Source organism: Acomys russatus, chromosome 25, assembly GCF_903995435.1.
Source record: "Acomys russatus chromosome 25, mAcoRus1.1, whole genome shotgun sequence".
Taxonomy (NCBI): Eukaryota; Metazoa; Chordata; class Mammalia; order Rodentia; family Muridae; genus Acomys; species Acomys russatus.
The window spans coordinates 31,676,694-31,691,076 of NC_067161.1; the positions used below are offsets into that span (position 1 = coordinate 31,676,694).

At 47.6% G+C, this 14,383-nt stretch overlaps 1 protein-coding gene across 2 annotated transcripts in view; it reads right to left on the reverse strand.

Moving 5' to 3' along the window:
• The window catches only part of Rufy1 (RUN and FYVE domain containing 1), a 46,661-nt gene that overhangs the window by 6,818 nt on the left and 25,460 nt on the right, over positions 1–14,383 (reverse strand). For both annotated transcript variants that reach the window (XM_051167403.1, XM_051167404.1), the window contains exons 9-14: positions 13,100–13,201; positions 11,556–11,672; positions 10,506–10,673; positions 6,036–6,133; positions 3,431–3,550; positions 2,731–2,860 (exon numbers count right to left, since the gene is read on the reverse strand). In XM_051167403.1, coding sequence (XP_051023360.1) covers positions 2,731–2,860; positions 3,431–3,550; positions 6,036–6,133; positions 10,506–10,673; positions 11,556–11,672; positions 13,100–13,201 — 735 coding nt within the window. The remainder of the gene's footprint in view (positions 1–2,730; positions 2,861–3,430; positions 3,551–6,035; positions 6,134–10,505; positions 10,674–11,555; positions 11,673–13,099; positions 13,202–14,383) is intronic.

A 14,383-nucleotide genomic window follows, 5' to 3' on the forward strand; every position in this document is an offset into this window, starting at 1 on the left:
AAAAACAAACAAACAAAAAGGAAAAAAGGAACAGTTACCCTGCACTTGCTGTTTCTGGTGGCACACACCTCACTCCTTTAATCCCAGCATTTAGGACAAGGAAGCAGGTGAGTCTCTGTGAGACTCTGGCTAGCCTGATCTATACAGCGAGACCCTGTCTACATAGTCTCTGTCTTAAAAAACAAAGACAGTTACCCAAGTGGACAAGAAAAGCTATGCTTGTCTTGAGCGCCTACTAAAGGCAGGGTTTTTTAATGGAAAAGAAAGAAAAAAAAAAAATTCAGATTTCTGAGCTCAAGGCTAGCTTGGTCTACAAAGTGAGCCCAAGACAGCCAAAGCTACACAAAGAAACCTTGTCTCAAAAGCCAAAAAATCTAGAAAAAGGAGAAGAAAAAAAGTCTTTGGGCAGGAGAGACAGATCAGTGGGTTATGACACTTTTCACCAAGTCTGACAATTGGACTTTGATCCCTAAAGCGGAAGGAGAAAGGAACACCTGCCAGCTGTCCTCTAACCCCCACATGTGCACACCTATGCAATATATACAACCAATGTAATAAAGTATTCCTCAAAGATTTTTAATAAAACTCCAACTGCTTTGTACTGACTAGTCCTGGAATTCTTTTCTTCACCAAAGCCACAAACCCTGTATTTGTCTATATCAAGGTCTCTAAAAGATCCAGGGCCTAGGCATGGTGGTGCACAATTTAATCCCAGCAGCTAGGAGGTAGAGGTAGGCACATCTCTGAGAGTTCAAGGCCAGTCTGCTCTACATATAAAGTTGCTGGCCAGCCAGGGCAACACAGTGAGACCCTGTCCTGAAACAAAAAGATGACGGGAGCTCCCCAGGCTGCTGAGAGTGACAGTGGGGAGCCATGTCTCCCCCTTTGCTCATGACATCATCAAGCCTGCTGTGTAGTGTATATAATTCAAATGCATATTCAAGTTATTTTGAGGTGGGTGTGTTCAATGACTGAGGCAGTTTCTAGGTCCTTTGATGCTCAGGTTCCCCTTCCTCTCTCTGAGACTATCCTGTTCTTGAGCTCCTTCCTTCCCTTAAAGATGCACATTTGGCTTGGTTATCCAGGTTGGGTCAGTAGGTCTGGGAGCCCAATGCTCAGGTGTAGTGTGATTTATTTTGTGTACCTGGCCCTTTAAAGGATCCTCAGTTGCTAGTCAACTAGCCCTTTGGGAATGCTGAGCCCTTAGAACTGCTTGACCCTGTGACCTTCAGTGTCAGTTGCCTCTTGGACTTCTGGGAACAGAGGGGATAAAAAGCCAGGAGAGGTTAAAAGAGATTAAGTAGGGTTAGAGAAGACAGTTAATGCAGGAAGAAAGAAAACCGAGTAGATTTAAAAAAGAAGGCAGATAAGCCAGAGAAGACATTGCTAGGAGACAGAAGAACACACAAAATAGCAAAAAAGGCAAAAAAGCAACAACTGGAGCCCAAAATGAGGCATGCTGTTTATAGGAAAAACAAACATTAGGGGAAAAAAAAAAAAAAAAAAAGGAAACCCCACACATTTTGCAAGTGGCCACCAATGTGGCTACATAGAATGGGAGGCTGGATTTCAAGTTCTGTAGGGCAAAAGGCAGGAGGATGAGGGATGCATACTTTGTTTTAAAAAGCTGATGGCGTGTTTACTGAGGCTGTTGGGACATGCCCTGCAGGATTTTCAGCAGCAGTTATTTTCTCCTTTTGGGCTATTTTGTTTATAAAAAGGTTGCAAAACTGGGTGAGCAACTCAAAAAAAATAGTGATGGAATTAAAGACGCTTAGGAATCAAAAAACGGGAGAAAAACATCAAGAAAAGGGAGAACAAATAGGTTCATCCCCAGTGTCTGACCAGAGAGGGAGCTTCCCCCAGGCAGAAAGAGGGGAAGGGGCTGTGTCACAGGGCAGTCAAGTCGAAGAAATGAAAGAGCAGGAAGAAAGATGGAGTAGCGTTAGAAAGTCGGCTGAGCCGGGGTCAGTGGCGCACTGTAATCCCAGCACTAGGGAGGCAGAGGCAGGTGGATCGCTGTGAGTTCGAGGCCAGCCTGGTCTACAAAGTGAGTCTAGGACAGCCAAGCCTGCAAAGAGACCCCCCCCCAAAAAAAAAGAAAGAAAGAAAGTCAGCTGAGCCAGAGAAGATATTGATGGGAAACAGTCAGGAGAACCCACCAAGTAGGGCTGCTCCTGCAACAAGAACGTCACTAGGCCAACACCCTATTTCTCTTGCTCACAGGATCCAGGTCATTCCTGAAAATGACGCTGGGGACTCAGAGGCTGGTGCCAGGAGATAGAGTATGGGATGATTATGAGGTCTGGTTCTGTCTGCCTCCTGGGATGACTTGAACTCTGGGAAAAATGGCCAGTCAACTTCTGGGGCAAAGGTCACGTGCACTGGCTTTTGCTGAAAATGCTTGGTTCCCTGTAGTTTCCTCAGACAAGAGCAGGGTGCTGCATTTCTCAAGCAGGTAGCTTGTCCTAAGAGCAGCTCCTGAGTGCCTGGCTGGCCTGGCTCTCCCGCAGCCTGTCTCTCTTTCCGCTTTTCCCGGGCCCTCTCTGCCTTCCACTCTCACTCTCTGGCTTACTGCTCCCTCGACTTTGCAATCTCCTCTTAGGATAGGCTTTCTGTTGGGGAGAAGAACAGTCCTCCAAGCCTGGTTCGCACACAGAGGCAGGGGAGGCTGGTGTCGAGGGGGCTTGTGGAGAAGCCCGGTGCACTGTCCACAGGTGACCGCCTTACCTTCTTCAGTCCTTGCACTTGCTGCAGCTCTGTGTGGAGCAGGCAGGAGGTGTCTTTCTCACGCTGTAACTCTCTCTGGAGAGCTTGTCTTTGTTCTTTTTCTGACTTCAGTTCTTTCTCCAGACCTGAGCTGTTGGTGTCCAAAAAGTGAACTACAGTTAGTTTCAATGGGAGAGTCCCATGGCAGACCCACAATCTACCACACAAGCTGTGGGGAGCCATCTGAATGACCACATCAACACTCTCACTCCTCCTCCTCCTGCAGGCTCACCTGTGTGCCCCAAAGCCTAGGAGCTGCCAGGTACGTACCTGCCTGTTACACCAACGAGAGGAAAATACTGAGGATTATACAAGGCCCTGAGCAACAGGAAGGCTCAGTACTGCCTGGCTTCTTACCCCATTCAGTAGACAGAAAGATAGCAAAGGGAAGAGGAGAGAGTGACGAGGGTCAGGGTGAGCCTGGTTCACCAGCTGAGGAGGCTAGGGACACAATTGGCTCGTGGAGCCTGTCCAGCTCTTATTTGTGAGCCGGGTTTGGGTGTTTTACCCAACTGACACACTGTCATGCTAACCTAGCCTTACAGGGGTGAGCTCAGGTGGGAGCCTGGCTGTCTCTTACTCTTTTTGGAGACAAGAAGAGAGCTCAGTAGTCACCTCCTAGTCCTCTCAAGCTGACCCTGGCACCTGCCCCACTCCTTACCATTGGTCCCGGAGCTGGGACAGCTGTAGTTGCAGGGCAGTGACCCTCCCGCCGAGCTCCTGCTGCAGCTTGTGGCTCCGCTCCTCTGCCCCCTGTCTGGCCGTTTCTGCCTGCTGTAACCTGGAGGCAGTGCCAAGAACACACAGATTTCATCTTTTAATTCCTTAGAGAGAGGCTCACTTCTCCCTCCCTGCCTCCCTCATTTCTTTTGTTTTCAGACAGAGTCTTGCTCTGTAGCTTAGGCAGGCCTTGAACTTGCTACCTAGTTTAGTCTGGTTTCAGACTCACGACCTTCCTAGCCTAGCCTTGGTGTGCACCACCATCAACAGTATGTCACCTGATGGGCATTTACATGGTAGACACTGCTCCATCTTTTCTTTTCATTTTTTGGTTTTCAGACAGGGTTCCCTGGCTGTCCTGGAACTCAGACCAGGCTGGCCTTGAACTCAAGACATTCTCCTGCCTCTGCCTGCTGAGTGCTGAGATTAAAGGTGTGCGCATGTGCAGCTCAGAGGACAACTGGAGATGCCAGTGCTCCTTCTCACCTTGTTCGAGAGACTCTTATTTGTCTCTGTGTACACAGGGCTTGCTGGTCCATAAGCTTCCATGGACTTGGCTTTTTTTTTGCCTCCCGTCCTGCTGTAGGCACTCCATTTTTGTAGTCCTGTGCCACTGCACACGGCTTCATGTGGGTTCTGGGGATTTGAGCAAAGGTCCTCAAGCTCTCCTATGGCAAGCCCTGTTAACTGCAGAGCCATGCCCCAAGCTTCAACTGTTTTTAGCTGAATTGTTTGGCTTGTGTCTTGAGAGTTCTTTATACTCTCATACAAGTTTGTTATAAGATATTATCTGCAAATTTCTTCTAAATTCATAAATACCCTTTTAATTCTTTTAACTATGTTTCACAGAATGAAAGTTTAAAGTATTATTATATTGCTATTGCTACTTTTGTTTTTCTTGTTTTCTGTTTTGTTTTTGAGACAAGATTTCTCTATGTAGTCTTGCCTGTCCTGAAACTTTCTCTGTGGACCAGGCTGGCCTCAAACTCAGAGATCTGCCTGCCTCTGCCTCCCGAGTGCTGGAATTAAAGGCCAGTGACACCCTGGCCAGTAAGTTTATAATTCTGATTCATTAGGGAGTGGTGCTATCTGACAGGGATTAGGAGGTATGGCCTTGCTGGAGAAAGTGTGTCATTAGAGGTGGGCTTTGGGGTTTTAAATGCTCAAGCCAGGCCCAGTGTCTCTTTCTTTTCTTTCTTTTCTTTCTTCCTCTTCTTCTTCTTCTTCTTCTTTTTTGGTTTTTTAAGACAGGGTTTCTCTGTATAGCCTTGGCTGTTCTGGACTCACTTTGAAGACCAGGTTGGCCTGGAACTCACGCCTGCCTCTGCCTCCCTGTTGGGATTAAAGGCGTGCACCACTACGCCTGGCCCATGTCTCTTTCTTTCTTCCTGCTGCCTGCTGATCCAGATGTGGAATTTTTGGATCCTTTTCCAGTACCTTGTCTGCCTGCATGCTGCCATGCTTCCCGCCATACTGAAATGGACTAAACCTCTGAAATATAAGCCAGCTCCAATGAAATGCTTTCCTTCTTAAGAACTGCCACTGTCACAGTGTCTCTGCAGCAATAGAAACCCTAACTAAGACATAGGTCATGTTTTTATGCTATTTCAAACAGAAATCTCTCTCTCTCTCTCTCCCCTTCCCCTTTTTGTTTTTTTTCCAAACAGGGTTTCTCTGTATAGCCTTGACTGTCCTGGACTCGCTTTGTAGGCCACATGGAGATCCGCCTGCCTCTGCCGCCCTGAATGTTGGGATTACAGGTGTGAGCCATCATGCCCAGCTCCAGAAATCTCTTTACATACCCCAAAGTCATAGTTTCCTCTTCTTTCCTTCTAAAAGACTTACAATTTTTACTTTTACATTGAATTTTATGATCCTCTTTGAGGCAGCTCTTCTACCATGTTAGAGGTGTGGGTTGAGAGGCACTGCAAATGGAGTACCAACTTTTCCGACACTATTTGTTCAAAAGACCATCTTTGTTTGGCATCAGCATCTCTCAGAAAGTAGCCAGCCACATCTATGCACATCTGTTTTGGGATACTATCATTTTTTAAAGATTTATTTTATTTTTGTGTATCTCTCTGTCTCTGTCTCTCCGTGTGTGCGCGCGTGTGTGTGCATGCACATGCACTGTGTTGGAGCCTGCAGAAGCCAGAAGATCTCATGGAGCTGGAGTTAGAGGTCACTGGGAACTACCCAGTGTGGGTGCTGGGAACTGGCCTGGAGTCCTCTGTAAGAACAGTAAGTGCTCTTAATTGTTGATCCATTTCTCAGTCTGTGCCTCTATTCTGATCCACTGCTGAGCGGATATTTGAATGTGGCAGTGGCAATCCACTCTTTGTCTATTCCCAAAGCCCGAGAGGACATGCTGATGCAGTGGCCACAAGCCTGACCGACTGAGAACGGCTCCAGCCAGGCTGCAGGGGGCCAAGGAAGGCCAGTCACCCAGCTTGTCTGTACTTCTCTGTGAGACTCTGTGGTTATTTCTAGGCCCAAGGATGCAGAGAACCATCTGGAGACAGCCTGTCTACTAGGGAAGTGATTACCTTTCTTCCATTTGTTTCATGCTGGACATCACTTGATTGGTTTTTCCTTCAAAAGATGCGATGGCTTCATCCTTCTGATGTAAGCAGCTCTCTGCATTCTATGAAAGCAAGGGGAGGGGTGTGTAAGCTGCCCACCTCTCCTCTCCATCTCTAACAGACTCTGCAACCCTCTCAAGAGTATTTCACTAATTGCTGTTCTTGCCTAGAGCCCAGGAAGACAAACCAGGTCAAGGCTCCAGCTCTGCCAATGGGAGAAGAGCAAAGACGCAGGCAATGGGGTTGGCTCACTGTAGTCAGTGTGGACTCTGCTCCGAGTATGTGCACAGCCTGGGCATGCCTGTCAGTTCATGTGATCCCTTAAAGGGCTATCAAGGGAGGTGTTGTTAGCCTCAGCTTCCTATCAAGACAGAGAGGCTCAGAGAGGAGGGACTGGCTGGGGGCTGAAAAGGCAGTCAGAGGCAGGGCTGTTCCTCAGCCATGTCTGTAAGACTCACACTGTCCCAGCTCAATCAAAACAGTTACCTGGGACTATAAGCAAGAGGGACACTCTGCAGTCACAAGAGGCATGCTGTAAAATGGCAGGCTACAGAAAGACTGCTGGAGAAGGAAGACTGCATTCTCTGATGGAAGCTTACACCAAGGAGAGCACTGATGAAAATACAACGGCATGCTAAGTGTTGTTCAGCTGAAAGAAAGGATCTGGAAATCATGAAATGCTCATCCTGGAAGACCACAGCCCCACAATGCTGCAGGGAAGTGAAGCAGTGCCACACATGGAGAAAGGTGACCACTGACTGAGACATGACATGCCCTGACTCTGGGCGGCATCTCACTGCTCAGATGCTAAAACGGAGAAATGTGCTTCTTTGGTGATGAAATACTTTTGTCAAAATTTGAAGGAAGAGGGCTGGAGAGATGGCTCAGAGGTGAAGGGCACTAACTGCTCTTCTAGAGGTCCTGAGTTCAATTCCCAGCAACCACATGGTGGCTCACAACCGTCTATAATGTGGTCTGATGCCCTCTTCTGGCATGCAGGTGTACGTGCAGCCAGAGCACTGTATACATAATAATTAATAAATAAATCTTAAAAAAAAAAAAAAAAAAGATTGGAAGGAAGGACACAAGACAGTTTGGTTTTTGCTGTCTGTACCCTCAGGTTCTCTCTCTCTCTCTCTCTCTCTCTCTCTCTGTGTGTGTGTGTGTGTGTGTGTGTGTGTGTGTGTGTGTGTGTGAGAGAGAGAGAGAGAGAGAGAGAGAGAGAGAGAGAGAGAGAGAGAGAGACAGAGACAGAGACAGAGACAGAGAGAGAGAGAGAGAGAGAGGTAGGATCTTACTATGTGGCCAGTCTATGATTCCCTTTGGCCCATTCTCAGGATCATATGAGTGAGCCCAGCCTTTTTCCTTATTGTCAGTGCTGCAGATGGAACCCAGGGCCTCCTGCATATCAGACAAGTGCTCTGCTACTCAGTTCTCTTTTGCTAATTTGTTTGTTTGTTTGTTTGTTTATTTCTTGATAAAGTTTCTCTCTCTAATAGCTCTGTCTGTCCTGGAACTAGCTCTGTAGATGAGGCTGGCCTTGAACTCACAGAGACCTGTCTGCTTCTGCCTGCTGAGTGCACCACCATGCCTGGCTCTTGTACTAATTTTTAACTTTAAAAAATTCTAAGAAAGCAGGTGTGATGGCACATGCCTTTAACCCCAGCACTTGGGAAGCAGAGAGGCAGGCAGATCTCTATAAGTTTAAAGCCAGCCTGGTGAAATTCCAAGACAGTCAGGACTACAGAGAGAGACAGTGTCTCAAAAATAGGAAACAAATCCCAACAAAACAATAATAAAAACCACACAGAAAAAAATTCTATGAGCCAAGAGACAGTGAATGAGCTAATCACCATGCACTTTGGAAGCTGAAATGAGCTACAGAGGGAATGCAGGGAAGGTGAGTGTGACAAAGGCAAGGGTGACCTGCCATATTAGTAACACTTCTGACACCTGTGTGTGTATGGGTCCCACATTATCAGCCTTGACGCCACCTGGGTAGTCTACGGTTCAGCTTAGTTCAATCTTGCTAGCACCTTATAGAGGCAGTGTGGATACCACAGGTGAAATGCACTCCACAAGACTGCCCACTTTCCTCACCCCAAGGGAAGTCCCACAGCTACCACTTCCCTGTTTCTCCATTGGTCTCCATCCTGTTGACCAATAGGACAGCCAGGGGTACTGCTCTCCAAGCAAAGGCTGCACAGGGATGAGTTTGGCCCTGTCAAAGCTCATGTGACAAGCTGGAAAGCTGATGGTCCTTGCCAGCTATGCAAGGCAGTCAGTAAAACTTAGTTGCCCAAACGTGGATGACAGTTGGTGTCAGTATTGCCACCACTCCAGCAGAGGGGCTAGGGAGAGTAAGCATGCTAGCTGCTCTCAGTGGTCCTTGCTTGCTTAAGCAAAGTTCTGAAAGAAGGGAAGAGTGCAGGCCACAGCCTGCTACTTTGCAGAGAGACGCCTAGCAAGTCTAGAAGGAGATAAACTGCTCTGGACTCTTCAACATGTAAGACTAAACACTAGGCTGGGCATGGTGGCGCATAGCTATAATCCCAGCACTTGGGAGGCAGAGGCCAGCCTGGTCTACAAAGTGAGTTCCAGAACAGCCAAGTATACATAATGAGACCAGTCTTAACAAAACAAAACCAAAAACCAAACAAGACTAAGCACTGGGCCATAAAGGCCCTGTAAATCAGCTCATACAGGCTGGAGGTATGGGTCCATGGTAGAACACTTGCCTAGAATACATGCAGCCCCATGTACTGAAAATCAGACCCCAGTCTCCTCTATGTAAGTCTAGGGTTTTGAATAATCTGTCACTAATAAAACACTCAGGCCCTGACACAGTCATGCAAAGCAGTGAGTAAGAGGTAAGAGTGCATTCACTGAACCTGGGTCTCTGATAAACACATGGAAGGGAAATGACCAGAGCCTCTGACAGGTGACAGTGCTGCCAAAGAGCCAAGAGCCCGCTGTGAGGAATACTGATGACCATGGTTCCTGTTATAAATGCCAGGCTTGCAAACTGACACCAGCGAGAGGCTGGCCATCACAGCTGTTTATCTTCGAGAAGGACGCACCCCCTGAACTCCTTCAGAATGTGGCCAAGGATGGTAGTGGCCCTCAGGTGACAGAAAAGTTCTTTCAGAAGGCAGAAACAAAGGCCACTGATAGGGCTATGGTCTTGGCAGCTCTTATTCAGACAGTGTCACTGTTTCTTTTCCAAGTTGATACTCTATACTATGTGTTTTGTTTCTACCATCATAGGGCTGTGATGGGCCAGTGTGAGAGGGACAGTTGGCTTCCAGCTCATAGGTCATGTGGGCTGCTGGAGAAATTCTGGCCATCAGCCAGGGGGGCTGGGGCCTTTGAGGAGGATGCAGGGCCTGATGGAACTCTCTAGCAGCTCTCTTGGGGCTGACTATAGACAGACACTTATGTGCCCACCAACACATATTCTCTCTTTCACTTGGCTGCGGCCCAGAAAAGATGGAGTTCTCAGGGCCCTGGAGCTAAGAGGATCAGCCCTTCCTCAGGGAGCTGACCAGAGGCAATGTGTACAACCTTCATCTTACCTTGAGACAGGAAGTGTCTGGCTGACTCTAGAGAGCTCCTTTTCCTCTTCCTTCTCAGAGGCAGGACTAGTGCCCTGCAAAAGCTTATGGCCACTCTGCCTAGGTCTCTGAGTGACTGCCAAGAGCAAGGCTGCTGTTCTGCAAGGCTACCCTATGACACTGACACTTCCATGCTTCAAAGGCTTTGTAGTAGATTATTACAGTCCTTTCCCTAACATACACTATTATGTCTCTATACGGGTCAAACCCTGAAAGAAATTAAAAACTTAAAACAAATGGTTTGTCAAGAGCCCCAGAAGCCACACCGGACATCTTACAAGTGCTCTCAGGAATCCGGTATGCCTGGCCTCCTTGAGAACTTGAACATACATGTATGCACACACTCACAAAGATATACGTATGGACACATAAATAAAAATAAGCCTTTAGGCCGGGCGTGGTGGCGCACGCCTTTAATCCCAGCACTCGGGAGGCAGAGGCAGGTGGATCACTGTGAGTTCGAGGCCAGCCTGGTCTACAAAGTGAGTCCAGGATGGCCAAGACTATACAGAGAAACCCTGTCTCGAAAAACCAAAAAAAAAAATAAGCCTTTAAAAGTAAATATATGCAGCAGGCATGGCAGGGCACACTTTTAATCGCAGTATTCAGAAGGCAGAGGCAGATGGAACTCGGTGAGTTTGAGGCTAGCCTAGTCTATGTGGTGAGCCGCAGGCCAGCCAGGGCTACACAGTGAGATCCTGTCTCAGGCAAAATAACCAGAACACAGCAATAACTCAAGGGCTGAGGTTCAGGCTGTGTACACGCTCTGCAGTAAGGAAGACAATGCTGGAAGGCAACAGTGGAGGGCAGTGGTACACACCTGGACTTTGTGAAACATCTGTAAGTTAATTGCTTTGACCTCCTCCAGCTGCTGGCGGAGGGCGACCAGCGTGTCCTGTTTCTCATGCGTGTCCTTTTCCAGTAACTTCATGGCAATTTCCATCTCCGTCTTCATCCCAATCTGTAACTCCAGCTCCTTTTCTAGTTCCTTTAAAGACACGTACAAGGAGAAACACTGAGGCAGAGGCAGAACCACATTTAGCTGAGGTGGGATCTTGAGCAATGACTATGTGTCACTGCAGGGCAAGTGGGCTGGCAAGGTGGAGAAAGGTCAGCCGGGAGTGCTTACATTCACTCTCTCTGCCCTTTCTTCTTTCCTCTGTCCCTCCCTCCCTTTCTCACACTTTCCCTTTCCCTGCTCTTCCCTCATTTCAGTTTTGGAGAGATTCTGAGTAACTTAGGCTGGCCTTTAACTTGTAATCCCCCTGCCTCAGTGCTTGGGTTGTTGTGAGCATGACACCATCACACCTGGCTCTTTGTCTCCCTTTTCTCATGGCTGGCTCTGTATCAAGCCAAAAGAACACTGATTTGGCAACATGAGCCTAGAGTTCTAGAAGCCAGGTTGCCCCAAACTAGAAAACAGAACCCATGATCTGCAGGAGCACCTGGCTTGTGTCTACACACCAGGAGCCTGATGGAGCAGGCTACACTCTCTGAGTACTGTGCACTTTCTCATGGAGCAGGTGGCACCATTCTGAAGCGGTTTTCTGTCTTGGGTACCTCAGGACACAGCGACAGAAGACTAGACAGGAAAGCACACAGGAGAGCTAGGTTCAGAAGGAGCTGTGGCTACCAATGCACAGAGGAAGGAAGTGGGCCAGAGGCAAGGACTGAGAAGACAGAACTGGTCACATATATAACAGGCTCCAGAAAAGACTCATATGACGGAATAAACACAAATGATGACACGGACTGCAGTGTAAACATGAGCTGAAAAGGACATTTCTGCCTGCAAAGAGCACCATCATGCAGACAGGCTTCATCTGGAGGGCAGCTGACAGTCTGCCCCGAAGCCCTGCGGCTCACTCACCAGGCGGACTTTCTTCTCCTCCTTCAACTGTTTCCACACATCGCTGTACATTTCATCCAGGCCCTGCCGAGTCTGCTTGTAAGTCTCCAGCTCAACTTTGGTGTCCTGTTTTGTTATCTGAATCAAACAAGAACACCAAGAACAAATGAACTAGCTACAATACATTTCAAAGTATGTCACAATCCTTTAAATAAAAAAAAAAATAAATAAATTTCTAACTTCTAAACATGATAGAGTTTTTTGGGTTTTTTTTTTTTGGTTTTTCAAGACGGGGTTTCTCTGCATAGCCTTGGCTGTCCTGGACTAGCTTTGTAGACCAGGCTGGGTTTGAATTCACAGTGATCCGCCTGCCTCTGCCTCCCGAGTGCTGGGATTAAAGGCGTGCGCCACCACCACCTGGCCATGATAGAGTTTTTATTTTTTCAAGACACAGTTTCTTTGTGTAGCCTTGGCTGTCCTGGACTCACTTTGTAGACCAGGCTGGCCTCGAACTCACAGCGATCCGCCTGCCTATACCTCCTGCCTCCTGAGCACTGAGATTAAAGGCTACCATGCCCAGTTACATGATAGATCTTAAAGATATAATAACCTGAAAGATGAAAGATGCCAACAGATTTGTGCATGACTGTGCAACAGGGCCTCACTATGCACCTCAGGCAGGACTTGAACTTGCAATCCTCTTGCTACTGCCTCTTGAGTGCTAGAATCACAGGGGTGTGCTACCTCTTGTGAATAGCCCAATATATATTTATAACAGGTTAGGCTGTGAAACAGGTTAATTTTCTTCACAACAGGACAAGAATTCCTGGTGCAAAAGGCCCTCATTTGATCCATCACACAGTATTTACTGCCATTTTTATGTGGCACCAGGGACTTGTGGTGAGTCAACCCTGATCTCTACCCTTAAGCCACCAGATGAGGCAGAGCTGCAGCCTAGCATCTTACAGACTGCCAGGCGTATGTGCAGAGAGGGAAGAATGGAGTGCTAAGGGAATACAGAAGGAAGACCATGCCAGCCGTGGGAATCGGGAACAGAGTGTCAGCCCACTTAGCACAGAGCACAAGCTAAGGAACAAACTGGAACTCTGGAGTACAAAGGCTGGGAGTCTTAGGAGTCTTCAGCGATCGCAGTAGCCTGTGGTGACAATGGAGGGGACAGCAGTGAGAGGCACTCTCTGCTTTCATACAAGACACCTTTTCTGCACTCTGCAGGCTGGCCTTGCTCTCTGCAGGCTCGGCATCAGCATGCTCACTGACCACAGCATGGGACTAGTGAAGGCAGCTCTTATGTACAGAACAGGCTTTCGGCCCCAGACAATCGGAGTGGCCACCGCTGCCACAGGTCATCTCGGGAGGTTTAAAGCATCCTGAAGGGCATGTGCAGGCTCTCTGTGATTGTGACGCCATTTCATACAAGACACTCAGTACTCTAGAGGGATCCTGACAATCTCTCCCATGATGCCAAGGGTCAGCTGCAAGTTTCAGACTAATGATGGATGTGTGAGGGTAAAAAACACTGCCCAGCTGTCAGGTCACCCTCTCACCTCCACACTCTTTTCACTTCTTTCTCGAATTAATTCATTCTGTTCTCTCAGCTGCTGCTGTTCTTCTTGCAGGGAACAAATTCGGTCTGTCGCAGCTGAAAGCTGATAAAGAAAGATTTCTTATATTTCTTAACATCAAAATTAATCTTGCCCCCCAAATTAAGAGCTGACATTTGCTTAGCTCCTACACAATTTACTAAGCATCTTAACGTTTGATATTTCTCTGCCTCGCTTTAAATAGAAAGTGCACGGTCCACACTTCCAAAGACATCTATGTAGTAAAACCTCTGCTGCACCCACTACATCCTTGCTTTCTGTGCCCTCTACAAATTTTCCCCACATTGCAAAGTCAGTCACTTGATGCAGTTACAGTGATAATTTATGTACACACACACATTAGAGTTCAGACACCTCTACTACAGAAGCACCAGACAGACCTGTCAGTACTCAAACATTTAGAATAGCTTTTGATGACTTGAGCACATACTTAGACCAACGGGGAGGCTGTATGGCTCTTGGCTGGAACTATAAATCAAGTAGGCCCAAAACTTGTAAAATGGGGAGGATTTATGTTATTGTCAGGCAAATGACTTCAGGGTGGTTTGTTTTTGTTTTGTTTCTTGAGTCAAGGTTTCATTCTGTAGCCTACCTCTTCCTTCTGAGTACTGGGATTAGCACTGTGTGCTACCATGCCCAGCCTCGTGTTGTTGCTGAACGTGGCAGAGGGGTCTTTCCATTGTTCCACCTTAGTTTTTGAGGCAGGGTCTCTCACTGAACCCGGAGCATACTGTTCTGTCTAGACCTGCTGGCCTGCCAAGGCCCTGGATCTGCCTGTCTCTGCTTCCAGGCCCTAGGCTCCAGGCTTGTGCTGTCTTGCCCAGCTCTGACCCGGGTGCTGGAGATGCTACGCCGTTCCTCAGGCTTATGGAGCAATCTCTCCGCACTGAGCCATCTCCCCGCTTCCCACTTTCAGTTTCTTGATAAACAGATATAGTTTACTGTCAAGGGAGATTAAAGATTTTGGAGGAACGAATCAAACTTAAGTCATGAGAAATAGGCCCCAGAGGAACCCTCTCTCCTGAAATGTGTCATTGTGGCTTAAGGGAAGAAAAGTTGGATTCATTCATGAATGTGTCTAGTAAGCACATATCATGGGAGGCAAAGGAGATGGGCTAACACAGAAGCCAGACCCGTCCTTATTCCAGCTTCACACTCTAGCTTGCAGAGGACAAGTGAGATGTAAGCCATCTGGCCATCTTTCCACAGCTGAAGTATCTCGAGACA